This window comes from Cylas formicarius, unplaced genomic scaffold, assembly GCF_029955315.1.
Source record: "Cylas formicarius isolate icCylForm1 unplaced genomic scaffold, icCylForm1.1 PGA_scaffold_3__17_contigs__length_32017465, whole genome shotgun sequence".
Lineage (NCBI taxonomy): Eukaryota > Metazoa > Arthropoda > Insecta > Coleoptera > Brentidae > Cylas > Cylas formicarius.
The window spans coordinates 8218738-8234873 of record NW_026844326.1 but is presented as its reverse complement, the minus strand read 5'-3'; the positions used below and the strand labels follow the sequence as shown (position 1 = coordinate 8234873).

At 31.9% G+C, this 16136-nt stretch overlaps 1 protein-coding gene across 3 annotated transcripts; it reads left to right on the top strand.

Moving 5' to 3' along the window:
* The first annotated feature begins 10355 nt into the window (after positions 1 to 10355).
* On the top strand, positions 10356 to 15026 carry LOC132700020 (uncharacterized). 3 transcript variants are annotated; one of them, XM_060667072.1, is made up of 2 exons: positions 10356 to 10416; positions 14667 to 15026. In XM_060667072.1, exons 1-2 carry the CDS (start codon positions 10365 to 10367, stop codon positions 14939 to 14941), a joined length of 327 nt encoding a protein of 108 aa, XP_060523055.1. In that variant the 5' UTR covers positions 10356 to 10364; the 3' UTR covers positions 14942 to 15026. The 3 variants fall into 3 exon arrangements, 1 of the variants encoding a protein (XP_060523055.1); XR_009618588.1 differs by lacking the exon at positions 10356 to 10416 and adding an exon at positions 10988 to 11069; XR_009618589.1 differs by lacking the exons at positions 10356 to 10416; positions 14667 to 15026 and adding exons at positions 10988 to 11069; positions 13422 to 13565.
* The last annotated feature ends 1110 nt before the right edge of the window (positions 15027 to 16136 follow it).

Below are 16136 nucleotides of genomic sequence, written 5' to 3'. Positions count from 1 at the left end.
AAGTATATGCGCCAATATTTATCACTGATACCCAGTCATTTAATAACAATTCAATAGATAATAAATGTGATTGACAAAATTTCACTTCCTTGATATTGTTCAGTATTTTCTGGGTTTTGCTACACTGTCATCATTAATATGGCACTCCTTAAGATCCTTTCTTTCTTTTACTTTTGAGTTAATGCAGCATACGAAAGAATTAATTTCAACGTATCTGAATAAGTCCGTTCAAATCACGGCTAGCTTATGATATCTAGGAAACGGTTAGTAGTAAAAACAAAAAAAAGATGAGAAAACGAATACGATATATAGCAAGTACATTAAATCTACATCTACCCACCATTTGATAAAATAATTCATTATCGCAATACTGTACTTTCTTGCAAGTTGCGTTTAGTTGGGTCTATCTTCAAACCAACTGTTGCCGTTCCACGTCTTAAGTCGGCACCATAACACTATACCTGAATTTCATTAGTAAAATGAAATTCTGTATTCTTAAATTGTATGAAAGTCAAACTCAGGGCCCATGTCCTATGAACTTTAAATATAAACTGTAATGAAAACCTAAACTGAAGAATGGTCTTGTATTACCTTTGACTACCTTTGTCACATGTTACATCTTAGAAGTTGTCACAGCATCATCATCAACAACAAACTTGTACATCAACAATTTTGACATCCCTTATTCAAGCTGTCATTATGTTTCTCACATATGTATCCTATCGGATAACAGTGTATAGCTTGATACATTATACAATATCATCTTCACCTATATACACATATAATATTGTGCTATATGGAATTTTAGGTATCGTACTTATCTGTCTTTAATATCTTTCAACATTTAATCCTCTCTATGTAGGCTACATATAAAGCTCATGACACAGTTCACAAAAGCAGTAGTTTTATATTTTGTTATAAAATTAGCACATAAACAATTATCGACATAGTTTTAGGAGGTATTTTGGCACTTTAGTAAACAATGGTTGGGACGTCTGCGGTACTGTGATATATTTTGTATATATCAGTTCTGTTGCTTCTACAACACCTTAATAAACTTCTTAAAACACTGGCTTATAATAAAGTAGTGACAAAAGTGTCGTTTACAAAATTTCACATGTTTCATGGGAAATTGAACTCATTTAACGTGTGTAAACATATGTTAAATGTGTTTACAACAACAAATAGCAGTCGAGGTTTAAATTATAATTACAAAATATATTCCATGTGTGTTCAAAGAAAATTTGAAAATGTATTCCGAAGTTTTACTCATAATTTGAGGAATATGAAACGATTGAAAAATAAAGTTTTGTCTGAATACAAAAGATTAAAGACTGGGGAAGCAAAAAAGGAACATAACTCCTTGCGCTACCTTTTCACCGTAACCCTCAGAACTGAAAAAGAAAATCTTACCTCAGCCATAAATTTCGCTGAAATCGCAAAGGTCTCTATTTGAACATTATTACGAGGTCTTGCAGTAATCCAGCTGATTTTTCTGATCCGTCTGCATTTAATCGTTTTTTAAAAGTATTCCGCCTCGTGCTAGTGAAGAGCAGGCTAATAGCCATTGCGTCATCTAAAATAAATATCGATGGAGGTGAACTGCTACATCGAGTGGATGTTCTACTGGTGAGGGCAGGTTTTGAATATTTTACAATTTTTATTTTGGTGATTTACGTGCCTCCACCTGTGAATACAGTCACTTTGCAAAATCTCTTTTATGTTATTGTATCTTTAGAGACTTTGTATGGCAAAAATTTATGTATTTGCAGTATATGCATACTCCGACTTCCTGCTATAGAAAATCAATGTGTTAGATTGCTCAACTTCATGCACTGTATGAACCTCTCGCAAAGTAATTTTGTCGAAAATAGAAACAATAAAATTTTAGACAGTCCTGCATAATACTATCAACAATTGCGTGGTAGAACGTGCAATAGATGTATTAGTTCACCAAGATTATCATCATCTTGTAATTCTTCTGTCACTCCAATTTCCTTATTCCCTAAATAGATAAAACGACTTTCCTATGTCTCTGGATAATTTTAATGTTAAAATAGATAACTTTTTGCCAATGTAGGATATGTTTTTATATTTGGACTGGCCATTTCTTTCCCCTGAATCGGATATTGACTCCGCCTGCTCCTTGTTTTATGATAAACTGTATGAAATTATTAGCACATATGTCCTCGTTTTGAAAAGTCAGTTAATAATAGGTGTTCTCCCTGGTTTAATTCAAATATAATATAAAATATAAAATGGAGATCTGGATGTCACAAAAGGTTCAGAAGGTTGAAGATAAAATCTGAAATTAGGGCCTTCAATAAAAGCTATCTACTGAAAATTGAATACGAATTCCAAAAAAATTTTGCTCATCTATTAAAAACAAAAGATGAATCCCACGTGTACCTAGTTATATGCATTTTAATGACACCGAGTTACATACAAGGCAAAATATACTCAACTCTTTTTAATTATATTTTAGACAGTCATTTTCTAATGTGGGTTCTCTAAACGATATATGAGGTGGAAAAAGCTCTTAAATTTATTAAACCTAAATTTTACGATGGATCCAGATTTAATTCCAGCATTTCCTTATACATGACTGTCGTTTTGATCTGACTAAACCGCTTGGAATACGTTTTAATTTCTGAGCAAGATCTACAATTAGTAATTTAACGACTATGTCTCAGTATATTTCTGAGGCTATTGATGAAGGTTCTCAAATGGATGTCACATATCATGATTTTTCAAAAGCGTTTGACCACTTAGATCACTAAACTAACCAAAACTCTATTGCACGAGCCAATGTAATCTAGTTTCTTTTACCAGCATGAGCATAGCTGTGAAAAAAGACGTTCATTTTTTTGATAAAACTCTCTCCCGTTTTAACACTTTTTGTGACTTGGACTGACTAGAAATTATCCTTTGTTCCTCATGCAAAATCCACAAAAAGCTATGGATATATGCACTAGAGACTTTAAAAGTACAAAAATGATAAAAATATTATATAACTCATACGACAGGCCTAAGTTGGAGTTTTTGAAGTATGTATGGTATAAGTTGGACGGACTATATCCTCCACAAGGCTTTCCGTATACAATATTATTAAATAGATCACCATAATTACCATTATTTAAAATTTGTAGTAACTTGGTATATAAATCAAATTTTCTTGTTCCCTTATGAACTCTAGACATAGTAACACATTCTTTCTGCCGACACCAAGAACAAATATTTTTAAATTTTCACCTATTTTCTCAATGTACCCCGAGCAATATATTACTAAGGCAAAAACGTTGTTGAACGTTGAATTACTTGTCGGCTTAACTTTGCAACTGTAACAGAGGAGCATCTGCAAACTAAGCCAATTACACCTCATCGGACATCATTTGTGACGTTTATTGTTAACCAATGTATTACCTGTAAAGTTGCCTCCTTGTGGAATTTGCCTAACCTAATAATAGCACATTTTCGCTCCATTAGCTGACTGTGTGGATGTCTAGAAAATTGTACAGTACGACTACAGCACTATTTAATATCACAATAACATTCTTAGGCAGGTGGTGTCTGACTTTCGGCCAATTTTAAGGGGAGCTTATAAGCATAGAATTAAGGAGTTATTTTCATCAGCAACTATGTGCATAAATGTGGATTTTGAAGTGATATCTAGAATCTCCGAAACCCCATCTAATTTTAAATGATTCCAAGACGCAGATTGTTCCTATTGGAAATAAAAAAGAGAAAATTATCGAGTATAATGATTTGAAATATTTTCCAAATAGTACTCTGCTTGATTTTATCTTTCTTGATAGTAAACTTCTTTTTGATTCTCATTAGTCATTATTTAGATAAATCTTGTTAAATTCTGAACATTCTGGGATATATTATATAAGATCATACATATATAGTTCAAGCCAGCGCAATTCAACGGAAATTAATCGGATGAATGTTAATGGTTTGCGAGTAATTTAGATTACTAATGCCTAAAACAATTTTCTAAAATGGAAATAAAATTTTAGTCATCAATCAGATTTTGAGATAAATTAAAAACGATTACTTCCGTTTTATTTATTATCTTTTTAAATGACTTTGACTCGCAAAATATATAATCAATTTGCGTTTTGGTCAGATAATTGAGAATTTTCGCTCTCACATCTCGAAAGCGGTAAAAGCCTCCAGTATGAATTTTGAAGGGTAAAATTATTATACAGCTTAATCGCGCTATACGGCACGGGACATTTAGGCCAAAATTCAAATTATTCAAATAGTTTTGCTTTTGGAATATATCCCAGCACCCTATGCCACATATAGCTTACATTTTAAAATTGTTTTCATTCTATACAGGTTCCTCCAAAAGTGTTGGAAGTATTGAAATTATATTTTTTAACATTTCACTTACATCGTAATTTTTTTTGATTTTATCGATCAAAATAAATGCGTCTTTCAATACGGTTTTTAATACTTAAATCTTAGAGGTTTTAAAATAGTTTGTATTCTAATATTTATTTCTTAAATACACAAGAAGTATTTAAATCATGTGAGCATAATGTATAGAAAAGTATAACAAAAAATATATCCGAAATTATACAGGAGGGTCATTCTAATATGTTTATTATTATTATTAGGTAGTTAGAAATTACCAAATAGCTACCAAAGATGTAGATGTGCTGCCTATTGCGGATAATACAGGGACTTATGAAGCAACTATGCAAAATATTTTAACGAGGCCTATTCAACATGCACATATTTAAAATCTTTTTTTTTGACGGCACTCAACACATTGTGGATGCGGTATTTTGCGGCAGTACTTTTTCAAAGTTAATTCAGATCCTATTTATTAAATCGACAAATAAAAAAGACTTAAGTGTGTGGAAATCAGTGTTTCATTCCCATCTTTACAAAAATATCATACCAACTTGCGGCGCATATTATTTACTACCTACATGGCAATGATAGTAGCATAAGAAATCAGAATAGGTGATCTCTGAATGAATGAGTTCGTATAATAGAACCATATTAATTTACCCCCAACTATTTTGAAAGACCTGCAACTGGTATAATGTTTTGGACTTTCTTTCATTAGTTAGCATCAGTTAGCAAAAGTCCTTATAAACGCTAGAACAACGACGTGGCTTCTGCTAGATAAAACTCCGCCTGGTTATCATCCCGAAGTACGGCAATTTTAATGCGCGAAAAGGTGGCTTGGAAAATGTTGGTTTCACAATTGGTCGCCAAGATCACCGGACTTAACACAACTAAACATCTTTTTATGGGAATACATAAAAAGAATTGTTTACAACATGACTCCAGGCACACCAGATAATATGAAAATACAAATGTTGTCCAGAATTAGCAACCGTATCTAGAAAAGTATAAGTTGAGTTGTTATTTGATTAGAATATAGCGCGAATATAAATTTTGACGAAATACAAATTACTAAAATTTCATAGGTGAAAAAGGTTTAAGTATCACAAACGCTATTGAAATGCATACTCACTTTATCCATCACAAAAATTATTTGGAAGCCTCTTATGATAAGCAAGTTGAACGCCATTACAAACACACAGGCCTATTATACGCAATTAGACCAAGTCTTTTTGTACATTTTGTTTGTATTTTTAAATTACTCTTAAATATCAAATGTGAAACCATTACTTCCCTCATGGGAACTAGATTTTTTTCGCAAAATCACAGCTTCTTTTAACGGAAAAAAAGGTTAACCGTTAAAATAAAAATATTATATTTGTGGGTTATGTTTACATATATAACGGTTACAAAAGCAAATATAACAAAAAAAAATCCCATTTTTACAGAAACGCGCTTTCATTTCGGAACCTGAATTACTTGATGACAATGCATGATTTTTTATTGCCCTCTAGCTGATAATAATTTATAAGGTGTTTCAACTAAAAAATATCTTGGTTATTTTGATGGTAATAATTAAAATATCAATTGTAATGTTATTTTTCAAAAGCGATAACATTGCACATTGCATTGAAAATGACGGAGATTTTTGCATAATTTTGAAGTCTTAAACCGAAATCTCAAGTTTATTATTACAGATTCGGAATCTACGGCACAAAAATGTCACGTTTCGTCAGAAGTTTTCCTGTGGATTCTCGATAGATGGCGCTGTAATCTAAAAAAACGAATTATTATATTTTTGAAGAAATACACGGGTCAATATTATGAATCCGAGTTTTAGTGTTGGGAGACCTCCACTTAAATGCAGTTTTTCTCTACTCTAAAATACCCAATTATTTAGAATCATTTTAAAATTTATAAATGGTTGTCTAACGAGGTTTATAAAAGTGAGTGTTTTAAATCTATCGTAAATATTTGATCGCTCCTAACTCGTCACTAAAATAGCGGAAAAGCTCGAATTGTGCATAATTGTGTATTATAGAGGGGGTTATGCAACAAAAACCTCTATAAGAAAAAATGTCCTCTCCCCACACGAGTTGGTTAGGGTGAGAAGTAACGTTTGGTGTTATTAAACAGTTCTTTTAGTCAATATTTGAAGGCCTTTTCTTTGTTTTTTTGATTAATTCTCAGGATATATTATAATATATTCCTTATGTAAAAATGGAGAACCATTTCTCCACAAATTTTTGCACTAAGTATTATTTATTTTGACAAACTTGAAATGGTTGAAAGAATTGTTGACAATAAGGAATCTAATTGGTAATTATAAGAATAATCGGTGAACGGTACTGCTTTTTTGTATATTTACCACAACAAACATTCATTAATAACGCCTCTAGTTTCAAATCTCGTTATCAACCAATAACACCTAGGGGCGTTTGACAACCAAAATTCGTCAAGTCGACCGTTTTCAGTTTGGCTACATTATTTTCGGCAGTATTTTCTCAACTTTCGCTTAGATCACCTTTAATTTTCAGGGAAAAAACGAAGTAAGCATGTAGAGGACTTTGTTTCGAAAGATAATATCACAAACTACAAGTAGAGTAGCTATTCATGAAAAAAAGACAAAATTTCATACCCCCGGAAGATTTGAAGGCATGTATTACTTAAAAATTTATCTGGAAACCAAAGTTTTCCCATTTCCAGTGAACGGCGGCACAATTATCACCGATTCTTTTAATATATTATCCTATGGTTTTGATCAAAAAAGTTTTAACCTATCCTTTTAAATAGAATTGCAATGGACAATACTGATCCATTAACTAGTGCTCCAATGAAATTACGCATTAGTTTGAATAAGCACACTTCTTTGGGCATTGGTTAACGTCCTTCATTAATATTCAGATGTTTAGCGAGATAATTTAGTAGTAAAAATAAGCGCCAAAGACAAAAAAAAACAAATTTGTAGGTAATCTTGTCGTATTTCCCTATTTCTGTCATTAATAACTAATAGAACAGGTTTTTCCCTCGGAAGGAAGAATTTCGCTGTTTTTTTTTAATATGTCTTTTTTTTTCATTTTAGGGAAACACAACCACTTTTGTCCAAAAGATTTCTAATTCCTATAACTCAACAATAATAATAATGTACAAAACAATACGCATACCATACTGAAAATGGCATTTGGTATAATTTGAGCTCAATCGAACCAAGATGATTATCTTAAAAAAATATTTTGTGTCGTTTTTACAAAAAAACACGATTGGCAGATTAGGGCTTGTGTGTTTGTAATTCCTGAAAGGCGTAGGCATAATAGATGGGCGCCAAATTCGTCAAGTACAACAAAAATTACAGAAAATTTGTTAGAAAAGGTTACAAGTTATATATCACGGGATATTCAACCACATAGAACATTTGTGGCACACAGTAAAATGAAAAGGACAGAAAACATTACTCCTACTTGCGAGTGTGATTAGTATAAACAAGCATGGCTAAGAGAAAAATGTGAGGAAATAAAGGAGTTGCAGTCCACAGGAAAGTTAGAGGAAGAGTTACCAGGAAAGTCAAGAGACAACACATTACATCAATAGTTGATAACAATAACAGACACATCTTGAATCCCGATGAACTTAAAAAACACTGGGAAAACTATATACAGAAATTCTTCGCTAGTGTAAATGCAATGGACTGGAATATAACCAGAAAACTAGAGACAGCACCAGAAATACTCGAAGAAGTAACGCGAGGGTAAAGTAGGTAAAATTGCAGGTCCGGATAAAATTCACATAAGAAATTGTTGGATGAAACAAATATCACTCACTCTTGTGAAACTTTTTAATAAAATTTATAAAAAAAAAACCGAATATATAAAGGCAAACAGAAAAGCTTTGTGTATCACGAGCAGTTCTATTCCAGAAACGTAGAGATGGTCAGGAAAAGCTTCATAGATTATGAAAAAAAATTTTACAGGATCAAGCGTCTACAGCTTATAAAAATATTAGAAAGAAGAGGACTGGACCAGCAAGAAATTCAAATAATTAAAAATATGTACTGTCATCAGCAAGCTATTGTAAAGTTCCTCATAAAAGTTGATAAGATGGAAGTAATGATTATAAATAAATAACGGGAACTTCCACCAAGGATAATAATGAACGGTAAAAACATTGAAGTTGTTGGAAATTTTCAGTATTTTGGAACATGGATAATTTTCAACTTAGACCCTGACCTAGAGATAAGAGCTAGGATAGAAAAAGCAAGAGCACCAATATGGATGCTTAAGATTAATACGAAAACAGTCCTGGCTTAAGAATATCCGAAACTGGACTAGCTCACACCCTGGTCCAAGCTGCTAAGGACCAAATGGGATTTGCCAAGTTGTATCCGACATTCACTAAATAAATACGGTACCTTGAGAAGAAGAAATAATAAATTTATCAAAATAAATAAGAACTAAAAGTTCAGATTTTCACGAAATTATATATTATGACATGACAATTGTTTCGACAACACCGTGTCTTTATCAAATGTCGAAGCAATTGTCATGTCATAATATATAATTTCGTGAAAATCTGAACTTTTAGTTCTTATTTATTTTGATAAATGGATGTTCATCAAGTAAAAGCCACCTCAGTTCAATAATAAATTTAATTTTAAATGCAATTATTAACATTTCTAATGAATGCAGCAAAATACTACAGCACAGATACTAGGATCTCGGAAACCGTAAGAGACACGAAGTCGGTTAATTAGCGGAATAGTTGGTTATTTTGGTGCTCAACTTAAAGCTGTTTAAAATCAGAAAATCTTGATTAGTTTCGGAGATATCAGGGAAAAACCGGAAATCAGAAATTTCATTAAAAATTTTTCCTGACCTTAAAAATAGGAGAACCAATGATATTATCCCATTGCAACTTTTCCTCCCCTACAAACTGACATTATTAAAGTTTCGTTTCCGTTTTGTCTGCCCATCATCAACTTCATTTGCATTTGAGCTCGTCATTCTGAAACAAACACATGTATCACACTTGACTTACTAAATAATAACGATCCCAAATTAACAATAAAGCCAAATTTACACCCAAAATAAGGTGGCCATGAAACAAATGTCAAATCGTCTTTAAATATTAGAGTTTTAATTATTTTTTTAATATGTAACAAATTAAAACTGAATATACCAAAATATTTTATTATTCATTAAATTAATATTGAAAAAAAGTTTATTTTATATCTTAAAGTGAGTAATAATATAGCTGCTTCAATGCATTTTGAGATTAGCATTTGCAATTTTAATTATGCACATTGAATGAGACTAAAGCTCTGATTTTTCTGTCTGAATGAACGATATTTGAAATATCTCCATAAAAAGTAATCCAGTGGATTTACATCTGGACTTCTGGCAGGCCATCGTGTTCATGATTTTCTATTCCCTTGTTCGGAAATAATGTATTTAATGAAAACGGACCTACTTATGTAATTATCGACAGTTAAATAAAATTAAAAGTAATTAATTAAATTATACATAGAGTTTTTCGAACGGATCAAATGAAAGCATCCCCATGCGACGGGGACTCACAACCGACCCAAATCGGTGAGTCTCGTGACACGAAGCAGGCCTTTTACCGAAAATTACACCACTATTGATAAAACTTGGAAAATGTTACGTAAAATCGGGACAGGCCCATAAAAAAAGTGCGATCAAAAAATTCCTTTAGAGGTTCACCCGAATTGCTGGGTCTTACGGCGAACGGATGTCGTAAAAGCTCTCTTACTCACGTCTCAGGACTACCGCAAAGTTTTTTTTTAGATAAAAAACATATTACCTACATTAGATACTGTGACACACAAGAAGTGGGGATTTTAAAATAGGTCTTTCTTGGTATTTTTCGATAAGGTGCTTGGTTTTTTTATATAAATTTAGCGGTATCGCATCGGAAATCAAATCGAAGCAATTATATTCGACGCGCAATATCGATTTGCCAGTTGTGGGTGTTCGGATAACATGTCTTCTGGAATGAAGTTTTTGGTTGTCGTTGCCGTTTCGGTTATGCTAGGTAAGGAAATGCCTTTCGTGTATGGATTTATTCATTGATTAAGTGATTTTTCTACGTTTTAATATTACTTGTTGCCGTTTCCGGGATACGATGATATTACGAACAGTTTAACATGATTTATGAATTTATAATGTTATAAAAAAATTTACGATTTTAATTTGTTTTTTTTACTCCCGTCTGCAAAATACCTAATCAGATGTGTTCGTAGATATTTCCCACGCTTTCAATTTTGAGGTTTGTCAGTGTCATGTATCATGTCAGTGATTGTATTCTTGTTGTTTTGCGAAAATGTACCCAAAAACTAACGTTCGTAGAAAAAGTATAGTATGCAATACGTTCGGTAAACTTTTTAACTGCCGTTTACCGCACTTGTTGCATAATATATTATTTCGTCATACAAAAAACGGACGATTTTTTTCAATAAACTTTAAAAACTCCTTCAATATTTTTTAACATCGAAATCTAATCTCATAATTTCCAAGGGACTTCCCGGGCCAAAATCTTATCTTGCTTTTCGGTGCGTTCAGTTTACCGGCACGAGTCTATCTGTACTAATAGTGTAAGACACGGCTTTGATAATAGTTCGGACATCTTAAAAATGCTAATCAATGATTCGCCTATATGAATAGGTCAAAAACGCTTCATAAATTACCGTAAGTAGCCCCTAGTTTTTTTTTCTAATTATAACTTTTATATAATTATATTATAAGCCGGGAACACTCTAGTAATTGCTTTGATTATTAAAATATTTTTGAAAATTGTTAAATAATACCCTAAAACTTATTGGCCACACTATTTCTTTAATTTAACGTATTAAGTACAGGGGGGTTCATTTAAGATACTCCTGTACCTTATCTTGTGCGAGGACAATAAATAACTGTATTTCTTAAAGATATATGAATATTTTAAACAATTCTAATTATTCGTTTGATTTTGAGTATTTTTATCATTAAATAGCATTACAAATTTTGAGTAGTTTTTGAGAAAAATTGACTTTTCCATTTTTTGGTGAAAATGTGATTTTTTTATGGATGTATGGATGGAATTTTTATTATGGATCCATAGAAGTGGTTAATATTTAACGCATTATATTATACAGAGGAGTCGCAAATGACAATAAAAAATTTTTTTCCATTCATTTCCATTTCTTTTTAAATGGAACGTCCTATATTTACCACTTTTATTGCATCTGGGATATATTTTGATATGATTTCATTTATATAGCTTTTATTACAAAAATTTGTAGTTCAGAACTTATGACCAATTTTCTGCAGCAACTCGCGTATTTTATTTTAAATCTAACTAAAGCTATATAACATCCTCTTCTAATTAAGTTTTTTATTAAAAATTAATTACTTAAATTCAAGATAAAATTACTTACTACTAATTCGTACTGCACTAAGTTTTTTTGAACATTGTTTGTTTATTATGTTAAATGTTTTATTGAAAGTAATATTTTTTAAACATGGTGATTTCTTATCGTCATTTGTTTTTATAGACTGGACAGATAGATTAAGGGGTAAACTCAATTTTATGCATTTGAATTTTACGGCTTTGTATTACGATGCTACCAAATTTCCGTAATTTTTTTTTCACTAACCCGTGACAAAAGAATCAGAGACGGATTGGCTCACCTCATTGTCTAATAACGCTGACGTTTTAAAATGACACCTTGGGTACTCTTGTGCATAATTCGGTATTTGAGACAAGTGGAGGATAAAAAGTTGTCCCAATATTTTTGACATTCAATACAATAGCAATTTACGGTGTAGAGCAAATACCCTCTACATTTTCGAGAAAACATCCCTAGGAAGATTTAAATTTTTCACAACTCAAATTAATTTAATGGCTTCGAATTTGAGAAAGAATCTTACTTCCTAACGATTTAGTAGCGATTTAAAATTAATTTAGATCTTATTAACAATAACATAAAAATAAAGACAAGAAGGTTGGACAGTTTTGACGAAATATTCTATTTGGTATTGGCACTATTTTGCAAAAATTTATTAACAATTAACACTTTACAAATGAACAAAATCAAAGTTTCACAATAAATTGCATTAATACCAGTTGCCCATGAAAATACTTGAAATATTAGCCAACAATTATTGAATACTTGGCGTTTAGTTTAGATTTTAAATTTGATGTAAATTTATTTAGTTTAATTAAAATTTATTGAAAAAAATATGCGCATTAAAAGTAAATGTATCAATTTTTTACCATTTTCTTTTTTAAATGCATTAATTTTTTAAAACTGCAATATTTAAAGATATTTGTCACAGTAATATTTTCCTTATTTAAGAATCTTTTTTCATATCAACATCGGTCCGGAAATGGATATAGCTTTCAAGATATTTAGTAATTTTTTTATTGAAAAAATTTGCCAAATATTGTCTAGTTACTGGATGTAATCACTAATTGCATCACTGCAAAAAACTGCCACCTTGAATTAATTTTTTACCCAGAAAGTTGGTATTTCTTAATTATAACTTAGTTTTTTTAAAGAAAGTTTTTTTACATTTGCACAACATAATTCCATTATATTCGTAGCCTCTCCTAAAAGAAGAAGTATGATATTTAGGAATTGAAAACGTTTTAATCAATCATTTCTTAAATTATGATGTCAACGGTTCTGATGACGTGACTGAAACTTCACTTTGAGAGGGGAAGCCGATGAGTAAAATTTGTCATATCGAGTGTCTTACGCGATTCCATTTTTAACCAAAGATTGAAAGCAAGTTTACTACAACAGCTCGCAATCGCAATCGCAATAGTCAAGATAGATAGATTTCGCATTAGAATTATATTGAGACAATGTTTGCTAAAAGTTTTAGGTTGATATAGGCTCTTTGAATTAGTTTTTTAACGTCCTCACGAAACTTGGGCCCCATGTCTAAGATTATTGCAAGATTTCTAGTAGAATCAACAATATTTAGCGAAATATTATCAATTTTCCTATGATACTCTACACACACTCTCCAATTCATTGTTAATTGTTGTTTCAGTATACTTGGCATTATTGACATCAAAATGACCATGGAGCTACTCATCATCAGTGTAGCCCTGAGCACTGCAGCCAACTGTAAATTTTAAAATGTTAATGGTTTAAATATAAAAAATGCAGGAGTCCCAAAACGTTACCCTGTGGAAACCAGACAATATACCCTTCGGGTTAATTAGGATGCGATAAATTTTTTTTCGCGAAAACAAAACAAGACGCGAAAAAATTCATTTTCATTTTTATTTCCATAATTGAATAAAATAAAATTCATTAAAAAGTCAGTGGCGCACTTTTTTTTTTGTAAAAAATATTCGGAACGGCACTGCACCTCACAATTTTAATTTAATCAACAGGAACCAACTCTACCAAATTTCAACAGTCGTTCAATAGGTATTTAAAATATTTATTCAACACCCATTTTTTTAAGTCTTACATCCTGTATCTTGTAAACAATGCATTTTGGACCCATATTCATATACATTTTTTTATTTTATCATGTTTTAAATTATTCGCATATTATTTGTCACAGCAAACAAACAAAATCGTTCCAGATATATTTACAATATTTTTCTACTCCCGCCTATAAAATACCTAATTACACACTGATCTAGCGTGCGGGAAACGTCACTTTAAAACGTCAGTTTCGTTTCCCACGGATCAGAGCCACTTCGGACATTTCCGGGATTTTACCGCACGGGTTTGGGAGCGATCGGATGTTTTCGGAGATATTTCCCACGTCTTCAGTAAATGTATTCGTGTTGTTTTGAGACAATGTACCCAAACACTAACCGTCGTAGAAAAACTATGGTGTGTGGAACATGTTCCGTAAACTATTTTAAATCACACGTTTATGAAACGCTCGTTCCACTTGTGTCAAATAAACTCATCAGTCAAACGCCGTTTACCGCACTTGTTGCATATTATACTATTATGGTTAGTTAAAAAGATGCTATTATGCTAGACCTTTTTTTTAAGTTTGACACCCTGTGTCTTGTAAACAATACATTTTTTGCATTATTTGCACGTTACTTGTCACAGACAGAAACTTACCAAATTTCAACAAAATTGTTCAGCAGATATTTAAAATATTTATTCAACACTCAATTTTTTAAAGTTTGACACTCTGTATCTCGTAAAAAATTCTTTTTCGGACCCATGGTCATATTATTTTATTTCAACATGTTTTAATTCATTGGAACGTTATTGTCAGACTCCCTGTATAATGTAATAATATAATATATTATTTTAGTTCAAATAATAAAGTCTACTGAAAGAATATGCCTAGACTATTGCTTGGACGATTGGAGGGGAGAATGCAGACGCTCCGACCCTACCACCTACAGTCAACACCACGGACAATTTTGCTTCTATGTATATGTTGAGAATTCTACTATCGTTCCCTCGTCGAAGCAAAGAAAAATCAACAGGTTTTTCGAAGAAGCGCTTCATATTCTTGTCGAAAGCGAAGAGCCAGCGCGCCACCACCAAAATCATTCCAGGAAGCGGCGTACCCGTCTGATTTAAACTTTTTTTTTGAAGTGTCTCTAACGCGAAATTTCCGGTACGCCCGACGCTGAATCCTAGACGGGAGTTTTAATATTGTGATAAATGCAGCTTTAATTATCGGTTTAATTACTATGTCTTAAATAAATTAACTTGAATATAAAAGCGTTTTTATGTTTACTTAGTAAGCCCAAGAAAAAAAAATAGCGGTGGCAAGTGGCACATTTTCGAAAATAAATATCGATCACTCCAAAACGGCTTATAAAGGCTTAAGAAAGACTTTTCTTAAGCTACGAGTAACGCCATTTTTGTGATTTATATAATTGAAAAAAAAATAGGTGGTCAAATAAGAGCCCAAAAACAATTTATAATTAATTTCAAATACACAGGGCGATTCATAAATATGTGGGAAATCAAACTTATATCATGGCATTAGTAGATACTCCCTTTTAAACTCAATCACCCAATGTCAAGTTGTTATGGTATATTCCGAGCTTTTTCAGTTTAATGGCCAGTTTTCCCCCTGTGTTTAATACCCTATATTTTTGACGCAGTTTTCGACAGCTTTAAACTTATCCTATACTTGCCTTGAAGTTAGCTAGAATCGTTTATACTGGGTGAGTCGGAATAAACAATAATAATTTTCGCGGAAAAAACCAAATTGAACGCCCTGTATATAATCCTTCCAGCCCAGAAAGATTTTGTGATTTGGTATTTTTCATATTTGTGGAGTTATAGGGAAAAAACTAATAGAGAAACAATGTTGTTTTGTTTCTATCACGCAACATTTTTGAATTAAAGTTTGAGATGTCATATTTATTGTTTTGAAAATAGGAGCATTACATTACATTCCAAAAATCTAAATTGCTGCGCCATTGGCATAAACTTTGCATAAATGAACAAAATATTAGCTGGGAATCCCTTAAAGTAAAATTTTTAATTGCGCTTGTTGTGGGCAGTCGTTTCATGAGGGTGGTGAGACTTGTGCATTTAAATTTCTTTTTAAAATGCTAAGACTGCGAAAATATTCCAGATACGTTTGGCTATGTGGGTGGTTCTTTTGCGCTCAAGAAATTTGGACGTAAAACTACGCACAATACTACCTTTATTTTAAAGTAGAAATTGGTGATCAAGACAACCCTTGGGCGCCAGACATTGTTTGTAAAGTATGTGAAAAAGATGAAGGACATTGGAATAATGAAACTAGGCGATTCCT

Bases quoted from the DNA above. Each gene is read 5' to 3' on its own strand.
- LOC132700020 (XM_060667072.1), top strand. From the start codon at position 10,365: ATGTCTTCTGGAATGAAGTTTTTGGTTGTCGTTGCCGTTTCGGTTATG. The intron at 10,417-14,666 runs GTAAGGAAATGC...ATATTATTTTAG, and splicing joins TGCCGTTTCGGTTATGCTAG to TTCAAATAATAAAGTCTACT.